Source organism: Adiantum capillus-veneris, chromosome 21 (genome assembly GCF_014529385.1).
Source record: "Adiantum capillus-veneris isolate H3 chromosome 21, ASM1452938v2, whole genome shotgun sequence".
Taxonomy (NCBI): domain Eukaryota; kingdom Viridiplantae; phylum Streptophyta; class Polypodiopsida; order Polypodiales; family Pteridaceae; genus Adiantum; species Adiantum capillus-veneris.
The window spans coordinates 49,036,091-49,055,969 of record NC_140951.1 but is presented as its reverse complement, the minus strand read 5'-3'; the positions used below and the strand labels follow the sequence as shown (position 1 = coordinate 49,055,969).

Sequence of the window (19,879 nt, the reverse complement as noted above, 5' to 3'; positions counted from 1 at the left end):
CCTACACCAACACTCTTGGCTATGGAATGCAAATCCAACCAAGAGTCATGCTTCAATGCTTAAGCTTGCCATCTTCTCCATCTCCATTACTATGCTATTTTGTATGCTAGCAAGAAGAGTAATGATAAGTGAGGAACTACTTCTTTCTCCTATGAAACGTTTCTTCTTCCTCTTCCCTATCCTCATTCCCCGCTACTCTCTCCACCTTCGAAGGTGTTTGAGGCCTTGGGACTTAGGCTTGGGATAGTTAATGCTTTCTTCAAGTTTATGTTATGTTATGTTTGTGATGCATGAAGCTTTCCATCTTCATTGCATCACCAAGGTCACAAGGAACACAAAGATTGTATTGTACCAAGTCTCTCTTGATGGGAGAAACTATAATACAAATGCCTACTGGAGGGGGGACTGGCTCCATATGAATCCGGTCCTCAACTATTGTCATGTTCTCTAAACTCTCTCTCTTGCAAAAGTATTGTTCATGCCAAGTTAACTAAGTATCATGTTTATGTTGCTACTATCAATTAAGTTCACCCGCTATGCTCACAAAGTAATTTCTTAAAAGTGCTTCACCTACTTTCCTAATTCCGCTACTCTCAAAGTTCATAGGCCATTTCCATTACAAAATGTATCAAGTAATAGAAGCCTTTAAAGAAAACCAAACAATTGGCTCAAAAGTCCATGTTGAAACTAAATACAAGAGTGTAGCAAAGAAGGTGAAACCAGTAGCTTCACCCTTACCACCCAACAATAGGGAAAAGATTGAGCAGGCTTCTTTACAACCAAGTTTGATAAATCCTAAAAAGATTGGGCATACCTTCACAAAGGAGTCTTTCCAAGAGTTGCAGATTGGTCGCGAGGAGTTTCTAACACAGGAGGAGACAAAGTGCTTCAAAGAAATGATTTCAAAGCATGATAAGGCTTTTGCATTTGAGCCACATGAGATAGGATGTGTCGATCCTTCTATTGTAGCTCCTATGGTAATTTTCACAATACGTCATGTGCCTTGGAATCTGCGGCCTATTCCGGTTCCAAAGGTTTATTTGCCAAAGTTAGTAGAGCTGCTGAATGAGAAAATCAAAATGGGAATCTTGGAGCCTTCTTGTGCTCCATACTCAAACAGGTAGTTCACAGTTCCAAAGAAGAATGGTGCTCTATGCTTCATCAAAGATATGCAACCAGTGAACAAGGTGACAATTAGAAATGTAGGTAAAGGTCCAATTGTGGATGAGTTTGCAGAGGCGTTTGCAGGGAGGGCAATCTACTCAATGGGAGATCTCTACTCAGGGTATGATCAATTTCAGCTTGCAATCGAAAGCAGAGACTTGACAACCATGAGGACACCTTTGGGTTTGGTAAGGATGTGTACCTTGCCACAGGGAGCAACCAACTCGGTTGCACATATGATGAATGGGATGAATAAGGTCTTACGTGACTTTATTCCTCAAATCACAATGCCTTTCATTGATGATTTGCCTATCAAAGGATGTGAAGAAAGTGACAAAGATGAAGCTTTGGATCTCAAGGGATGTCGCAGGTTTGTGGTAAATCACATAAATGATTGTGATAAAAAATTTTCTAGGTTTGAAGAAGTGAATCTTACATTGTCATGGAAAAAGTCTATGTTTGGTGTCAATGAAGTACTCATTGTGGGGCACATGTGCGGGCCATATGGTAGGAAACCTTGTCCAACAAAGGTAGATGCCATCCAAAAAATGAAGAAACATGCACTAGCATCACTGAGGTTAGAAGGTTTCTGGGAGCATGTGTCTTCTATGTTATTTGGATTCCACATTATACACATGTAGCTGATCCTCTTTATCAATTGCTTAGAAAGAATCAAAAGTTTAAATGGACATGAGCACATGTAAAATCCATGAAAAAACTAAAGGAGTTGCTCTAGTCAGCACCAACTTTGAGAAAGGTAGACTATGAGTGTCAAAGGCCAGTAATTGTGACAGTAGACACCAGTCCTATAGGGATTGGATGGGCAATAGGGCAAGATGACGAAGGACACAGGTATGTGGTGAGATTTGGAGCAAAGGTACTAAGTGCTCGCCAAAGAAACTATCCATAGATAAAGAGAGAGTTATGGGGTATGATTACAACCTTGAAAAATGGGAAAGAGTACCTAATTGGTGCATGTGTGGTTGTAGAAACAGATTGTCTACCACTTCTTGGGATGATTACAAGTTGCTCAACTCCAGACATTGCTATGTTGCGGTGGATTGCCTACATGAAGTCCTTAAACCCTGAGTTTAAGCACATTGCAGGTAAAGACAATACAGTGGCAGATATGCTATCAAGGGCAAGGTATGAAGATGAGTCACATATGATTGATGAGGGAGATGATGTGGTCACAAAGTTCTATTCCATCTCTCATGTCAAAGGTAACAATGTCTGCATGACTAATCCACTTGAATTGTTCTTGAAAGATCTTTATGAAGGTGATTGGCTTCTTATTGGAAGCTACTTGAGTACTCTAACAAAACAGGATGATTGGTCTGAACATGAATTCAAGAGGATACGCAGGAAAGCATATGGTTACTTTTTGAGGGATGGCTACTTGTGGAAGTATCCTAAATAAAAGGGTGCTACACCACAAAGGGTTATATGTAAAAAAGAGACTCAAGTAAAGCTCATGCAAGAGTTTCACGAGAGTATATGGGCTGGACACAGGGGTGTGTGGGCAACCTTCTCCAAGTTGAAAGAAAAATACTGGTGGAAGGGTATGTACAAAGATGTATCTCAATTTGTAGAGTCATGTGTAACTTGTCAAATGTATTCAAATGTTCGACATCGTGATGGATTGCACCCTACATATCCACTAGCCGTGCACTATAAATGGGTTGTGAATCTAGTCACAATGCCTTTAGGACTCTGGTAGATGAGATACTTGGTTCTTGCACGAGAGGACCTAACTAATCAGGTTGAAGGAAGAGCATTAAGAGCTAAAACCATGGAAGTTGTGTGCAAATTCCTTCTTGATGAGGTGATTTGCCGTTATGGTTGTGTGGGAAAGATCACTGCAGACAGAGGTGAACTGGATGCCGAAGAAGCAAGGGAGTTATTTTCTAGATTAGGAATCAAGCTTTCTCTTACTACAGCTTACAACCCTGAAGGCAATGGAAAGAGTGAAAGAGGGCATCCTCCTATCATCAAAGCTTTGGCCAAGGCTTGCGAAGGAAGAGTTGGTGAGTGGCCAAAATTGTTACCATATGCTTTATGGGCTGATCGTACAACACATAGCTGAGTAATTGGCTACATGTCCGCGGAGCTAATGTATGGTCTAAAGCCAGTGATGCCGATTGAAGATACAATTCCCACATGGAATGTACTACCTTGGCAAGAGGGGCTTAGCAGGGAAGACCTCCTTGCATTACGTATAAGGCAACTAGAGAGAAGACCTCGAGACATTGAGGCTGCAAAAGAACGACTCAAAAATGCAAGGTTGAAAAACAAAGACTACTTTGATAAGCGGCATCGGCTCAGGAGCAAAGCAATTGACAAAGGTGACTGGGTTTTAGTTTATGATAGCAGCCTTGATAACTAGCACACAGTCATGTGTAAGTTCTCAAAAAGATGGTTTGGACCGTATGTTGTAAAGCATGTGCATGAAAATGCTACTTACAGCTTGTCTGAACTAGATGGTACAGAAGTAAAGATTCCCATTGTGAGAAAATGATCAAAATGTTTAAAAGAAGAGGAGACAATGATCCAAAAGATGTTGATGAGGAGGAAAAACAAAATCCAAGTGAAGATGAAGCTTTGGAATCATCTAGTGAAGAAGAAAGCAAGGAAGATATACAAGAGGGTTAATCTTACAAAGAGATAATGTGGCACATACCGGAGGATGTGCAGGTTTAGAGGGGGTGGATGTCGTGCTATGACACATACTTAGTGGGAACGCATGCTACAAAAGTTATATTGTAACTTTTTAGATACATAATTATATTTTCTATATGTACATATGCATATTTAAGTATAATAATAAGCTTTCTATCTCATCCTATTATTTATCTCAAGGGTAATATATTCTTACTTTACTGCCAAAAAGTACTATGGAAAAGCGTCAATAGCTCCGACTCTTTAACTTGGTGCAAAAAGCATTGATTCTTTATTTCTACTATGTCATTATCATCTTACACCCTAGCTAGATCCTATATCTAGGGTAAATTTCAATATATATATTCTATGTATTTTTCATATTTTTCTTATATTTCTTTTAAATAGCTACTAGGAAGGAATCAAATGCTAGTGGGACACTAACTTCTATGATTCTCAAAGATACCCCTATTTTAATGCATTATTGCAAGCATTATTACAAAACTTTGTCAAGGAGCAATGTCATGCTTTCATATGGCATGAGGTGTCCATTGGAATCAAATAAAAGTTTAGGCTAAGGGGACCACAAAAAGACTTTTGCTGCCAAAATTGTACCCTATTTTGATGAATTTTTTACACAAGGTTCCAATCCGAATTGGAAAAAGTATAGATAATGAGCTGAATTTTCTGCGCATATTTTTACTTTTTTTATTTGGAGCCACGGTTGAGGAGATATGATCAAAATACTGGACCCCAGTTTGCCCACATCATGCAGGGACAGCTCATTTCCAACTTTCCAGTTTTTGTTCACACTGTCTCTTCTCTTCTTGTGTAAACCCTTGGGGGTTCCCTTCACCTATAAAAGGGTACCTCTTCTTCCTTGAAAACCATTGAAGCATTCAAGCCATTGATGAGAGGAATTCATGAGGGAGTGAGTAGTAATGCTTAATTGTACTTAGCCATTAACATAAGCTTAAGCCTACGCTTTCTCATAGAGGAAGACTAGCCATTTTTGTAAGCTATCCTTGGAAGATCAACTTCAATCGAAGAAGGTCTTGGATTTGGTGTATCAATCAAAGTTGAATTCTTCCCTCTTCTTCTCTCTCCATCAAAAATGGTGCCGAAGGGTTTGACAAGTAAGATGTGTTCTACATTGATATTTTGTTGATTTCTTTTCCATATCTAATCATATATATATATATATATCTAATCTCATCTCCTTAACCAAACCTATCTCCCTCACTCTTAGAAATTCATTCTCTCTATAAATTCTAGGTTCTCCTTGCTATAGGTACTCTCTCCGCGCAGTATCCTTATTGCCTACGGACAAGAATAGGGCTTGGGAGGGAAACTTCTCATCTCTTCACTTCTCTCATATCTACATTTCTCACATACTATCTTAGATGAATAATTCACATGATGAGAATTTTTATCGCTTCCACTCTGTGTGATCTATTAGAATTAACGTATGGATTAGCCGTAAAATACACTTTCAACAACGTATAGTGTTTCTCTTTGGCTCAGAAAGGCTCAATGAAATACTTCTTTCACCGGATCCCATCATACTACCTCTTATAGACTATAACTTTTCTTTTGACATAAGTGTAGTTATTTTGTTATGAACCAAGAGGATTTGTACACACAATTAATCCCAATCACTAGACAAAATAGATATATCATGGTAAGCACAAAACTACAATTCCAAAGAACAATTCGTAGCGTGTTTGGTCGGAAAAGATTGAACGCCATTAACTCATCTATTAACCCTTTCATATTACCTATGATACGTTATGACCATAGCCTTGATGTTTTCATTTTTGTGTTGTTTTGATATTCTCTTTTGTGTTCTTTCTTTGTGTGTGTGAGTACAAGAGAGAAAGAATGAAGCTTCTTTGATTGCACTTCCTTCCAAACCCTATACTTCATGGCATCTATGGTTTAACTCCTTCATATAGTTTTTGGAGTTCTCCCACGAACTCTCACAGCCAAAAGCCCGGTGCTTTCCTGGCAAGACCGTAAATTTCTCAACAACGTTCACTCGCCATGTCTTAATCGCTCAAGGAGACACACACACACACACACACACACACACACACACACACACACACACACACACACACAAACACACACAGAGGAGGGGAAGCTTGATGCTAAAATTGTTGCCTCATGATCCCCTCTCTCACCCTAGCATTGGTGTAGCTATCGTGCCATCCTCACATGTGTTGGTTACTTTTTCCTGTCCTTAAAGAAACAGCCCAAATGATCCCTCAATCTTGAAAAATGGAGCAACTTCAAACCTGTGAAGCGCATACAACTGAGTCACAATGTTTTCAAATGGTAAAGAAGTGAAGGCGACAATCAATAATGATGGAGATTGCAGTCAACTTGAGAGAAGGTATGAAAGATGAAGAGACCATGATAGAGATGATAAATATAGTAGAGATTGTAGCATCATAACTGCTTTGCCAGGACAATGCAGACATGTGGGGGAAAAGATGATGATGGCGATCATGGTAGACATGATTGACATGAAGATGGAGATCATGATCAAAATGAGAGAAGGTATGAAAGACAAAGAGACCATGATAGAGAGGATGCATATGGAAGAGATTGTAGCCAGAGGGATGGTAATCAAAGGGCTCATAGAGAGGATGATGAAAATGGTAAAAACTTAGACTTGAGCATGAGGGATCAAGACAATAGAAACCTAGCTCTTCAAAAGGGCATAAAGCACATGACTTTGAGCTATTCAATAATCATGGATCATGTTTACTTTGTGGAGCTTGCATGCTTCATGATCAAAGGCTAGGATAACACGCATAGGTGGGGAAGATGTATTTGCTTGATTGAATGTGATTTTTGACACGAGCACAAGGTTGGCTAGGTATGAAGGTTGAGGTAGTGGCTATATTTTGGATGCTATCATAGAAATACAAACGTGCAACAACATTGAGCAGATTTGCAATTAGAACCATTGACAAAGGAAACCAATCCATTATGAGATTCTGGCTTAGGGATTGTTGGGAGCAGCATATCACATATGGCCTTAAAAGCGCCAGTGGATGCCAAAAGGTTTATTTCACTCTCATCCTAGTGTCATTGAAGCATTGGAAACATGATCTTGAATATGCAAAAATTGGGTGCACAACAAGCTACTTATATTGTTTTGTCTTCACCTTTACACAGTTCTACTAGAGAATTTACTTTCATCAACACAAATCATCCAGACCAACGTTCACTCATTTTGAAAAGAAAAGAAACACTCAAACAATTGAATCCAGACAGTAAAGATTTATTCTATGAGAACATTGTTGACAAATATAGCAAGAGACCGACGTACTTGCATAATATGCTTTACGACAATAAAAGCAAAGACATGTATAACAAGTACATATTTAAAGTCACACTAGGGATACCATATATATTTGAAGCCACTGACAAAAAATCCAAAAGTTACCACAAATATATAAAGATTCCAAAAGATCTGAAACAATGTGGAGGCTTACAAAAAACCTTACACTTAAAACCAAACTTAGTCGTAGAACTATGTGCTGGAAACTTGAACATTATAGACGGACTCGTTGTTAGAAGCTAGACACACCCCACGGCAACTAACTACTCGGAAGATTATTATTTTTGTAATTATTCATTCATCGAGAAAAACCTGATTTTTCACCTTGTAAATATTGGGACTTACAGAAGTTTCCAGATTGTATCCCAGTTTTGATAGTTAGATTGAGTAGATGGTTGATCTTGGAACTTTAGGGTTTGAGAATTGTAAGGTATATATACCACTTTTTGACCTTAATGAAAAACCTTTTTGTCATTTTAAAAAACAAGTTTTGAAGTCTGTGAGTGAGCGTACTGTGTATGCAAATCCTAGTATGACTCTTCACGAGGAAGATGAGCGCTCAGAGAGCATCCTAATTGGACGACTAGTGTTTTATCCCTATTTCAAAGCCAACGAAGCCATCATAATCTTCATCAAAGCAGTTGCAGAAGATATACTTTTGCCCTCTTTTATGCTAATTTTTTTTCTTAATCATGGCTTGATTGTTTGGTCATAAATGCATATTAGGTCTAAGATTCCTGTGGGATGTGCATGCCAAAATATGGAGGAGATATAGTGATGTGTAGGAGTCGAGAGCACATGGACCTAAAAGGCATTGCAGGGTCCTTATCCACCCTTGTGGGTGCTCGTGGGACTTACCATGTTGAACTCGGACAATTATGGTGCCACTATTTTTGAATAATTCAAGGTAATGAATTCTTTCCATTGCATTGCAAATCCAAAATACTCGAGGATAAGCACATTACCTAACCCTTCCAACATTGGAGGAGTAGCATATCGTAACCTTTCAACATTGGAAGAGGAAAGAAGTATATGGGACGTCGCTACGATTTATAATAATTAAGTGAAGATGATGCCACCTCTCTATTATACATACGTATGGTTCTTTTTTGTGTGAGCAATGCATGATCATGATCTTCTATATCCGTATGTAAAATTTTTATTGCTAGTGATGACTGTTGATTTCTACTTTTTCATTTTTACTACGTTTGGAGGATTGAGAACTTTTACAGGCGCCAATTTTTGACACAAAATAGAGTTACATTACTTCCCTTCCATTGGTCAAGAATTGGTATCCCTCAAAAGTAATCATGGCACGCTTGCTTACTTCGCTTCTTTTCTACTCAAATATAAATATTCTCAACTGCAATTTGATGCAGCGTGCGTTTCTTAGAGAATGGCGTCCCTCTTGATGCAGGTGAGCGCCCCCTCGCTTTCTTCCACGCACCCCAATACCTACGCATGCGCTTTCTTCCGCACACTTACCCACACACAAACTGCAACGCTCAATGAAGCATGCTATGCTGCTGGTAATTGTTTGTATGCGTGTATAGCAGGAGCGGTTGCTAGGCTTCTCTTTGGGAGCTGCGTTGGGTGGGGGTTTGGCTACTCACCTGCACAGATTGTACTGGAAATCAACCGCTGATGTTGCCCACCAAATTTCTCAGGGGAGAATCCCTCCACCGAACCCTGTCCCGGTGAGCTATCTCCTTTTCTTCTCTCCTGTAAAACGTGCTCTCTGTGCAATGCATGTTGATCTTTGCCTTTTGTTGTCAAGCGAGAGACTGACAGAACCTCAAAGATGTGGGGTTTTTTTACTACCATGTTTTGACAACTTGGAAATCCATAGCAAGTCAAGAGGTGGCCTTGTAGATGTGGGCATTTGTGTAGTTGTCATGATCCTCCATGTAGAGAACAACTGGTTGATTGAAAGATTGATTACAAAGCTATTGCTTTGTCATGGCTTGCTGACTTTTGCTTGATTTACGCGACTTGTGTGTTTAGATATATGGATAGTAGAAAAACCATACAATAGGTAGGTCTTACAACCACTTTGTCCATGCATGCTGCTATGACTTGTGGTCCTTGGTTTGTAGGACGTGAAAGCATGAATGGGTGGTACACTTGTAAGGGTGGGAAGTTGTTTCTCAATAGCTATTTTTCCAAAAGTGGGGACCGGTAAAATTTTTGCAAATCAATCCTTAATTTTGCGTCCATTATAGATTTAGATTCTTTTATCTCATGATATATAACATCTCTTTGGGGAGTCCATAGCAGAACTGCTCAACTTGTTGCTTGAAGGAAGAATTTGGTAGAAAAGTATCCCAAAATCTCTGGCAATAAATATCCAATGTGTCATCATTGGTCATCCTTAGATGATCCCAAGCATTGATCACATCTTGTTTGTATTCTTGAGTGAGCCACGAAGAGGTGAAAACTCTCTTGAATTGCAACCATTTAGTCAGTGCTTCTTTGTTTAATAGTAGGGTAGACCACCATGTGTACTGCAAGTAAAGAGATTGGATTCTCTGTAGAAGAAGAATCGTCCGAGCGCTTTGATATCGCTATAATAGACTTGGACACCCCAAGCAAAAGATACAGTGCAACACATGTGAGAGAAACTGAAATAAATGAACAAAACTGAGAGAGAGACAACACAGCATGACAAAATTCCGGGCGCAGAAGTACTGGCCCCAAAGATTAGTGTCCCCTCTCGGTATTTCTTTATTATTATGCTTCAACAACTACAACGTACAAGGGTCCTCTCTCTCCGCAGTGCTCCCAAGAAAATTTGTCAGAGGAGGAGACCCTGGCACAATTATAAAGGCCCTTGGCTGCCTGGCTCAAAAAGCAGTTACATGAAAAGTTGAGGTTCTAGAAGCATCCTAGGTCCAAAAGCTAGCACCCTCCAAGGGCTATCCGTACGGCATGCTGCGTCAGCTTGTTAGCACAATTTGCGGAGGTATGTATAGCCTGCCACATCATTATCTGTTTACGCAAATTGGGCCCCTTGCTTTTATTCACAAGGGTTTAGGCCCCTCGATCGGGGTACCATAAGTTGGTACAACGTAATAAGTTAGTTCCCTCTAACTTGGGCCAGTCGGATAGGTTCCATAAGTTGGTTAAACTTCTTCAGATTCTCTCCGAGTGTTTTTAGGCCCCTTTCGTCCAGGTTGTCCTTTAGGCTAGACCACGTTATCGCTTTGTGATGTGCTGTCTGGTGGTTGAATACCTGTCGTAGAAGATGGCGAGGTGTTCACTTACCGCGATCAAAAGGATGGGCAAAGGAGGCGATGGGTTAGATAGCGTCGGGGGATAATTTGTTCGGGACGGGAGCCGGGATAGCACCGGGTTGCTGGCTGTGAGAGATCTGAGAGAGAGGAGATTAAAAATAGAGAGAATCGTTGCAACAAACACCCAATTGAACACGGGTTTTATTAAATATGAAAAAATTGTTCAAGAGATGGTTGATCTCAACCCTAGTAATCATCATAAGTAATTCAAGCCATAGTCTTCATCACCCTTGAGATAGAAAAGTGATTGAACCCCTCTATGCTTCATGAATTAGTTACCCCAATAATCTCAAACATTCTCCCTAAAGATAAGAGAGCCAGTGGGATAGAGCAAGGGAAAGGAACCCAACTCAATAACTCAAACTTCTTCCCTTCTCTTCTCCTCTGTCCTCCTTCAGCTTCAAAAGAGCACCCAAAACCCTTATTAACCCTTATTCTTCTAATCATGAGCAACGAATCACATCAAACCCTTCGTCTTTGCTGAAGAGCAAGTGAAAGCACGTTCCTTCGTTGTTGAAGAGACCTCAAGAGCGAGCTTTTAACCGAATTCAAGCTCTCCTCTTCTCCTCTTTGCCGTACAAAAGATTGATAGAGAGTGAGAGCGAGATGGAGTGACTTCTTGCTTCTTCGTTGTCCACTTCCTCCTCCTCCTCCACAAGAGATGAAGTGCTCTCTCTTTTCTCAAGCTTCCTCAACTGCCCTCTTCTCCGCACGCCAAAAGATGGGGAGCATGAGAGTCCCCCTTTTGCTTCTTTTTGAGAGAGAGAGAGAGAGAGAGAGAGAGAGAGAGAGAGAGAGAGAGAGAGAGAGAGAGAGAGAGAGAGAGAGAGAGAGAGAGAGAGAGAGAGAGAGAGAGAGAGAGAGAGAGAGAGAAATGAAATGTTATATTAACGTCTTCAAAAGGCCAAAATGACCTATGAGACCAAAAAGTTACAATTGGTAAATCTAATACCATGTCTGAGTACGGAAATTACAAAGTTACAAAGAACTAACACTAAGACGCTAAGGAGAAAGGAAATAGGGGGGGGGGGGGGGGGGGGGGGGGTTGTGGGTTCAGATAAAATCTCTCCTCGGTCGCTGTCGGATCTCATCGACCTCCTCCATGGTCAGTACTCTAGTTGGGCGTCTTGCATGTCGAGCTAGAGTGATTGTCTCTTCTGTTGCAGCCTTCGTCGGTAGTGGGAGACCCCCCGAGGTCGTGGATGTTTGGATCTGCCAAGCTCTGTGGCTCGATCAAGCAGTGTACCTCTAGTATGAGTAGGCTCTGAGATCTGCTGTAATGACTGCTGCGTTGGCTCTCCTCTGGCTGGTGTAAAGAAATCTGTGATTCGTCTCTGAGACTGTCTTTCCTCTGATGTTCTCAGCAAGCTCTCCCTGAGTTTGCGCAACTCTAGAAGGAACAATTCGAGACACCTCTGATCCTTGTATCTCATGACTCTAGAAAAAGGTCCTAACCCTTCTCTGAACAGGCAGTGGAAGCGGCCGCGTATTTCATTGTATGCCGGGCAGTCACATGTGTAGTGCAGCTCTGTCTCTGGCTCTAAGTTGCATAGATGACATATCCTAGCTCCTGCCGGCACCCCTCGAAATCGGCCAGTCTCGATTTGGAGCTGATGTGAGGATGTGCGTATCTGTCCAATAGCGCATCTTATCCCATAAGATAAGTGTGTGTCCATGTATGCAGGCCTAGTCACAAAGCCATCTTCCGTGAGTTGGAGAAGATGCTCTTTGTAGAAGGCCATCTTCGTGCCTAACTCCTGTGTCGGCTGTATCCATGTGCTCCTGGTATTTAGTTGAATCAGATCCTGACGTATGAGTCTGGTGATCTCTGTCCGTGGGAGAGACAGGGAGGGTGCATCCAGGGAGTATGAAGCGGAGGTAATCTATCCATCTTGAGACCATGCAATTGAAACCATGCTGTCATCTGTCCATACCAACATGCTGTATCGCCTTGTAGAGCTAGTTGTCGATATGACTCCAAGGCAAGCCGAGCGTATCTGTCCCTGGGGAGATCCCATAGACCGTGCATAAAGGAAACTGATCTCGTCAATGCCTCCACCACGAGGGGGGGGGGCGGCGGCTAGCTCGACTCGGATAATCTCATGTGGTACTGAGGCCTTAGCCCGAATCATCTGAGCGATCATAGAGACCAGAGGCCTCTCCATACATCTCCATCCATCTGTGTTGCCGGATCTCCCATGGTGGTCTACTGAGGGTCCCCATACCTGAACTCCATAGAGCATAGCTGGAGTCACTAGAGTGTCAAAAAGCCAAAGCTTTGTTCGCGGTTCCTGAAACTGAACCTGCGAACACATCCTCTCCAGTCCTACCAAAGCTGCATATGCTCTCGTCAGTCTAGTCTCTGATGCTCTCCTTAGTGAAAACACCGGTCCACCGAAGACTACCCCAAAATAAGTATATGCATCTGTGTACTCCACAGTCTCTTGGCCATACATAAATGTGGGTGCCGACCTCCTGACCCACTGTGGTGTGGTGTTGAACACCATAACCTTGGTTTTCCCCAGATTGACAGACAATCTACTGTCACGAGCAAATGTATGTAGAGCATCCAAGTGATGCTGCATCCCCTCTGGAGAGTCAGAAATCAGCACAATATCATCAGCATATAGTAACGGCGGAATCCTCATGTCCCTGCTAGCTGAGTCCCCCCTGTCCCCCTGACGCTCTACATAGTCCGAAAATTCATCCACGTACATCCCAAAAAGAGTCGGGGATAGGGGGCATCCCTGCTTTACTGCAATAGTGGAGAGGACCATGTCCGACATTCCCTCAATGGTGCGTACTCGCCCCATCACTGTCCTGTATAGAGCCAGAATCCCCCAAATCAGCTCTGTAGGCACACCCATGTCCTGTAATCTGCGTATAAGTCTGGCTCTCGGCACTGTGTCGAAAGCTTTGCAGAAATCCACAAAGCTACAATAGATCCTCTTGCCATGGTGTCTACCCTCCTCAATAATAGCTCTGAGTGTCAGAATCTGGTCAAGAGTGGAGAAACCTCTCTTGAAACCTACTTGCCCTGGTGCTCTTATGCCCTCTCGCTCTGCCCATCTACTCAACTCTTGTTCAAGAATGGATGCATAGAGCCTAGCTAATGTGTGACCAACCATGATGGTGCGATAATTCCCGGGAATCATGGGATCTCCTGACTTGAAAATAGACACAATCGTGGACATACTCCAAGTCTCAAGGAAGCCTTCATACATGGCTCGATTAAACATCATAGCCAAGAGCTCTGCGAGCATATCTGTCACGATTGTGACTAGTTACACTCTTCTCGATTCATTACAGATGCAGATGCGAAGTGTGACTAACCCAGGAGGACTCCTGTTCTCGAATGGTCACACCCCTTCGCCCAAAAGACATACCTCTTCGCCAAAAGCCACACTCCTTCGACGACTGGTCACACCCCTTCACCTTACGGATGCGACTCTTCACCCAATGGTTGCAGCTCTTCGCCGAAAGGATGTGTCTTTTCGCCTAAAGTCATGTCTCTTCACAAAGAGACATGCCTCTTCACTGATGACTATTCAATTCCTATAAAAGGAACCCTTGTATCACACTTTCAATCAATATAAAACACAGAGTCTTCTAAGTCTTGTTCTGAGTTCAGTTTCAGTTTCTTAAGTCTTAATGATGAGTTTAAGTACTTAATTAAGAATTAGCGACTAGAATCCTTACAGTGGTATCAGAGCAAATTTTTCCCGGGACCCGAAGGTTGTGAGCCTCTCACCCTCACCGCTTCTCTCCCCCTTCCCGGAGTTGTATGGAAGCAAAAGAAAGATGGCCAGGACCCATGTCAGCATGAGGTAATTTTTTTTCTCAAACACATACAACAAGCTAAGTAGAAGATGGCAGAAAGCGTGGGTGTTGCGGCATACCAGTTGCACTTCTGGAGTAAGAATCTCCAACAGTAGGTGACGCTTCGCGTGGATCTCCCTTGCGCATCAGCCACGAGCCCATGCGTCCAGGCCGACCCTTCACCCGGCAACTTGCTCACGGCAGCCTACACAAGGCAGCGCTGGCTGTTTTTTCGAAGAGGCAGCAGCTTACGCTTTTAAAAGTCAGCAGCGCAGCGTTTCAATAAAAAAAAACAGCGCTGGATTTTTTTAAAGCAAGGCCATCCTTTTACATTAAAAGATTTTGGCCGGCCGCCCAACTTAATTTTAAGTGGGCACCCTTGGGCACCCCTTTGTGGAAAAATTTTAAAAAAATACCAAGAGGCCAGCGGCAGCCAGCGCAATGGCAAAACAGCGCCCTCATGAGCAAAATTCAGCGCACCCTCTTCTGCTAACTTCCCGCGCCACCAATTCTGGCCATCAACAGACGTGCACGCGGGCTTGTTCAGAGTCATGGACGACGATGCCTTCAATTTTCCCGTCAATTTTCTCTCGTACATAGACGAGGTACCCAAAGAAATATTGCCAGAAAATCCTCCTCCAGCTCCCGAAGTGATAATTATACCAGATACCCCCGAAGCAGAACCCGTACCCAAACCGGAACCCGCATTCGAACCGGAAGTCATTCTCATTTCGGATTCCCCGTCTCCAGTTCCAGTTCCAGAGGAAAGACAGGTTCCCGACTTCATCCCGGCACCTGAGCCTGCTCCTGTACCTGCATTACAGCCAGCAGTGTTGCCCCAAAATTACTTGGTTTATGTCACTCATCGGCATGCCTCGCGCTCACAGGGCTGGGTGGTGTGGCATATCATCGTTACATGCGAGCCTCTTCATTTGCCACACTACGAGCACATACTGAGCCGGTACCCCCACTTGGCTTATTCTCTGAAGGAGTGTCGCGTGGATTCAGTAAACGACATCATTTCCCAGCAGCCTTTAGTTCGGGTTCACAACGAGTTACAGCTTCCGGACTACACGCCTTTGACGCCAGACGACACACCTCCTATCGACGAGGTGGAAGATATCGAGGATTCGGATCTTGGACCAGATTTCTTAGAGGAGTGGGACGCAGCATCAGCAGCAGCTTCACCTTTTTACAGCAACCACACCTCTCCAGCTTCTCCGAGATATTCCCTCTGAGCCGTCAGAATGTCAGAGACAGGCAGTGCTGCACCAAACGATCCGATAGCCATACTCAGAGAACAAATGTCCATCCTCCAGGAGGCCCTCTCCACCGGTCTTGCATCGATGACTGTACGTTTGGATGTCCTGTAGGCCTTTTCTTCTTCGAGGATGCAGCCAGCTACCCATTCAGTTTCTTCGGTAGCAGAGTCAGTTCCTGAGCAAGTCGACGCTCCGGAACCAGAGGTAGACAATCCTGAATTGAAATATCTTTTTAAGATAATAAACACAGCACAAAAAAAGAAGATAGATGCAAAGTTGCCCGAGCCATACAACGGTCGCCGCGATAAGCGCGTGCTGGACCATTGGCTTTTCAAAATGGAGGTTTACTTTTCAAATACTGATCTCATTGAAAGCAAGAAAGTTGCTTTGGCTAGCTCTCTACTGAAGGATACTGCATTCCTTTGGTGGCGTCGCCGCATCAAAGATGGAAAAATCACCGCTACTTGGGACAAATTCCGACGCGTTCTTTGCAAGGCTTTTGAGCCTGCAAATGCCGATTTCCACGCCCGGTCTTCTCTCCGCCGCCTGAGCCAAACTGGCTCCTTGGCCGCGTACATCTCAGAGTTTCAGAAATTAACTCTTGAGATAGAGACACTCGGTCCTTCCGACAAACTCCACAGTTTTGTTGACGGACTTGAGCCTTCCCTGCGAGATGATGTCCATAAATTTAACCTTGCCACACTGGATGCTGCAATCGCTTATGTTGAGCGTCTTGGTGACAATTGGCGCCCACTCAGAAGTTTCCTTCCTGGTGATCGAGTTTCCAATTCTGCAAGCTCTTCACAACGTAATTACCAAGGACAAGGTGGTCAGAGTCAGCGTTCTTTCTCAGGAGCTCACTCTTCGAGACAATACTCTGTTGGACAAACTTCTTTCCGACCCCAATCTTCTGGACAAGCAGCCATTTCCATAGCCTCCTCTTCGGCAAATAATCAGAATCGACGAAACAATCGTCCCAATCAAAGAAGGAATGGTCGTCGTGATTTTCGGCCGAATACGTCCTCTGGACATCAATCCTCTTCATCAGCTCCTTCAATCTCCAACTCCAACCGTACAGGATTATGTACAATTTGTCATGGAGATCACAGATGGTATGAATGCCCCAAGAAGCCAAATCCTTCAAATCCTCGCCAGAATTCTCACATGGAGACCACAATTGCAAAACTGTCCACAGCCAACCTCCTGTCCCAGACAAAGGCAAACAAGCAGCACGGTGTGTTCGAGTGTCCAAGGTTGTAAGTGCCTTAATGATGAATACTCGGAATCATGTTACTGCTCCAGTGGATCTTTCGAATCAGGTTCTCAGCCTCCTTGGCTTTGTTGGCAAGCAGCCAATCAATGTTCTTGTGGACAATGGGTGTTCTACTAATTTCGTCAGCACATCTTTGATTACTAAATTGCGCCTTCAAACTCAACCTAGTGAGGCAGCTTACCAAGTAGAACTTGCTGATGGTTCCTTCCTCGAGTGCAACAAAAGGATTGAAAAGCTGGATTTTCAGATACAGGATTACCAAGATCAGCTTGGTTTTTCAGTTATGCCCTTGTCACATTACGACTTGATCCTTGGCCAATCTTGGTTATTTCAGTATGATCCAATAATCAGTTTTAGAGATCACTCAATTCGGCTCTTTCACAAGCAACAGGAAATAGAGCTTCGTGGTCTTTTCAGTGCCAAACCCATTATATTGGTTTCTGCTTTACAAGTCAAACGGCTGGTTCGAAAACGTGATTGTGCTACTGCCTTAATCATGTTAAGAGATGCTAAACCCGGTGCAGAAGAAGCAGAAGTTAAATCCTCCTCAAAAATTGCCTATTTGCAACAACCCTTCTTTCAACCACATTTGGACTTGTTTCCCGACAAGCTACCAACAACTTTGCCTCCTCGGCGTCCCGTGGATCATCCCATTGATTTGATCTCCGGCCAACCTCCACCAATTCGAGCCCCTTATCGAGTTTCATACTCAGAGTCTCAAGAGATACAGCGGCAGCTAGAAGATTTGTTGGATAAAGGTCATATTCGCCCAAGCAAAAGTCCCTTTGGAGCTCCTGTTCTGTTGGTCAAAAAGAAGGATGGGTCTATGCGTCTTTGCATCGACTATCGTGCTTTGAATAAGTTGACGATCAAAAACAAGTTTCCCCTGCCTCGCATTGACGAGTTATTTGATCAGTTATTGGGAGCAAAAATCTACTCCAAAATTGATCTAAAATCAGGGTATCACCAAATTCGCATTCGCATTGGTGATGAGTATAAAATAGCTTTTCGCACAAAGTATGGTCACTATGAATTTCTGGTATTACCATTCGGGTTAACCAATGCCCCGGCCTCTTTCATGACGCTGATGAACGAAATATTCGGACTATACTTGGACAAGTTCGTGATCGTATATTTGGATGACATTTTAGTTTTCAGTCGAACGATGGCTGATCACAAGGAACATTTGAAGCTTGTCTTCCAAGTTTTGCGAACCAATGTGCTATACATCAATAAGAAGAAAAGTGATTTCTTCAAGAATCAAGTGGAATACCTTGGTCACATTATTTCTGCCAGTGGCGTTGCAGTCGATCCCAAGAAAATACAGGTCATAGTGGATTGGCCTTTACCGCTCACCATCTCAGATGTGCGCTCCTTTTTGGGACTTGCAAACTTTTATCATACCAAGGTCCACAAATTCTCCGACATTGCAGCTCCTTTGACTGAGCTTACCAAGCAAGATAAACTTCAATGGACTGAAGAAGCAGAACAGTCGTTCAAAGCCCTTAAACATGCCTTGACGACAACTCCAGTTTTGGCTATTGCAGATCCAACTCAACCTTTTCAGGTCATGACCGATTCGTCAGATCGTGCTTCTGGAGGTGGTGTTATGCAGAATGAGCGTGTCATTGCTTTTGACAGCCGCAAATTTTCAGCCATACAAATGAGATACCCAGTTTATGACAAGGAATTTTTAGCCATTGTTCATGCTACCGCACTTGGAAACATTATCTTCTTGGCGCATATTCCGTGGTGCAGACAGATCATCAATCATTGATATACATTTTTACTCAACCAGTGATGAATCCTCGTCAAGGACGATGGGTTGAGTTCTTGGCAAATTTTCATATGATTATTCAATACGTGCGAGGCCTTGCAAATGCAGTTGCAGATGCCTTAAGCCGTCTTCCTCGAGCCATCAATTTTGCCATTTTCGGTGTGCAGATGGAGATACCTGCTTGTTTCAAGCATGAGTATTTGACAGATCGAGATTTTGGGGATGCATTTCAAGCCCTTAAATCCTCTACTCCGACTCCTGCAGAGATGAATATGTTTGCAGCTTACACCATTGTCAATGAGTTGCTGTATTACATTGATCGCATTTATGTTCCACACAATACACCATTGCGGAAAATTTTGATCCAAGAACATCATGAAGTCCCTTTTGCTGCTCATCCAGGCATCAACAAGACATACAGATTACATATTTTTGGCCACAAATGCAGCAAGATGTTATCAAGTTTGTAAAAGCTTGTCATTCTTGTCAAACAATGAAGGCCTCTCGACAACTTCCTCAAGGGTTACTTCATCCTTTGCCCGTACCTCAAGAAAGATGGGAAAGTGTCAACATGGATTTTATCACTACATTGCCTCGTTCTCAAAAAGGCAATGCATAGATTCTCGTAGTGGTGGATCGGTTTTCAAAGATGGCACACTTTATTCCTTGCAAGAAAGCTGCCTCGGCACCAGACGTTGCGCAATTATTTGTGCAACACATTTTCAGATTACATGGATTACCAAAGTCTATTGTTTCAAACAGAGACCCAAAATTCACAGGGCATTTTTGGACATCCCTTTTCAAATCCCTTGGTACAAATTTGTTATTCAGCTCAGCATACCATCCTCAAACTAATGGGCAGACAGAAAGAGTGAATCAAATTTTGGAAGAAATGCTTCGACATTACATACAAATTCGATTGGGATCATGGGAAGAGTATTTGCCACTTGTAGAGTTCGCGTACAATAACTCTATCCATTCAGTAACTGGCATGACTCCATTCCAAGCAGCTTACGGGCATACTCCTCTTATACCGACAAACTTTGTTCTTCAACACAAAGTAGCTCTAGCAGATCAGTTGGTTCAAGAAATGCAAGATGTACTTATTCAAGTACGTGACAAGTTGCTTCATGTCCAACAAAAGTACCAGAAACAAGCCAATAAGCATCGACGACATGCAGATTTCCAAGAGGGAGATTTGGTTTTATTATATGTAGCACCTCATCGCTACAAAACGGTGAAATCGGTCTTTCCAAAGTTGCGCCCTCGCTTCTATGGACC

At 42.8% G+C, this 19,879-nt stretch overlaps 1 protein-coding gene across 2 annotated transcripts in view; it reads left to right on the top strand.

Annotated features, from left to right (window-relative positions):
- Positions 1–8,456: 8,456 nt before the first annotated feature.
- Positions 8,457–19,879, top strand: part of LOC147430917 (zinc finger, C3HC4 type family protein) — a 44,427-nt gene continuing 33,004 nt past the window's right edge. Inside the window, exons 1-2 of one of the 2 annotated variants that reach the window (XM_086494474.1) lie at positions 8,457–8,591; positions 8,731–8,871. In XM_086494474.1, coding sequence (XP_086350600.1) covers positions 8,571–8,591; positions 8,731–8,871 — 162 coding nt within the window. In that variant the 5' untranslated portion in view covers positions 8,457–8,570. Of the gene's footprint in view, positions 8,592–8,727; positions 8,872–19,879 lie in introns of both variants that reach the window. The other variant, XM_086494473.1, reaches the window with a different exon arrangement.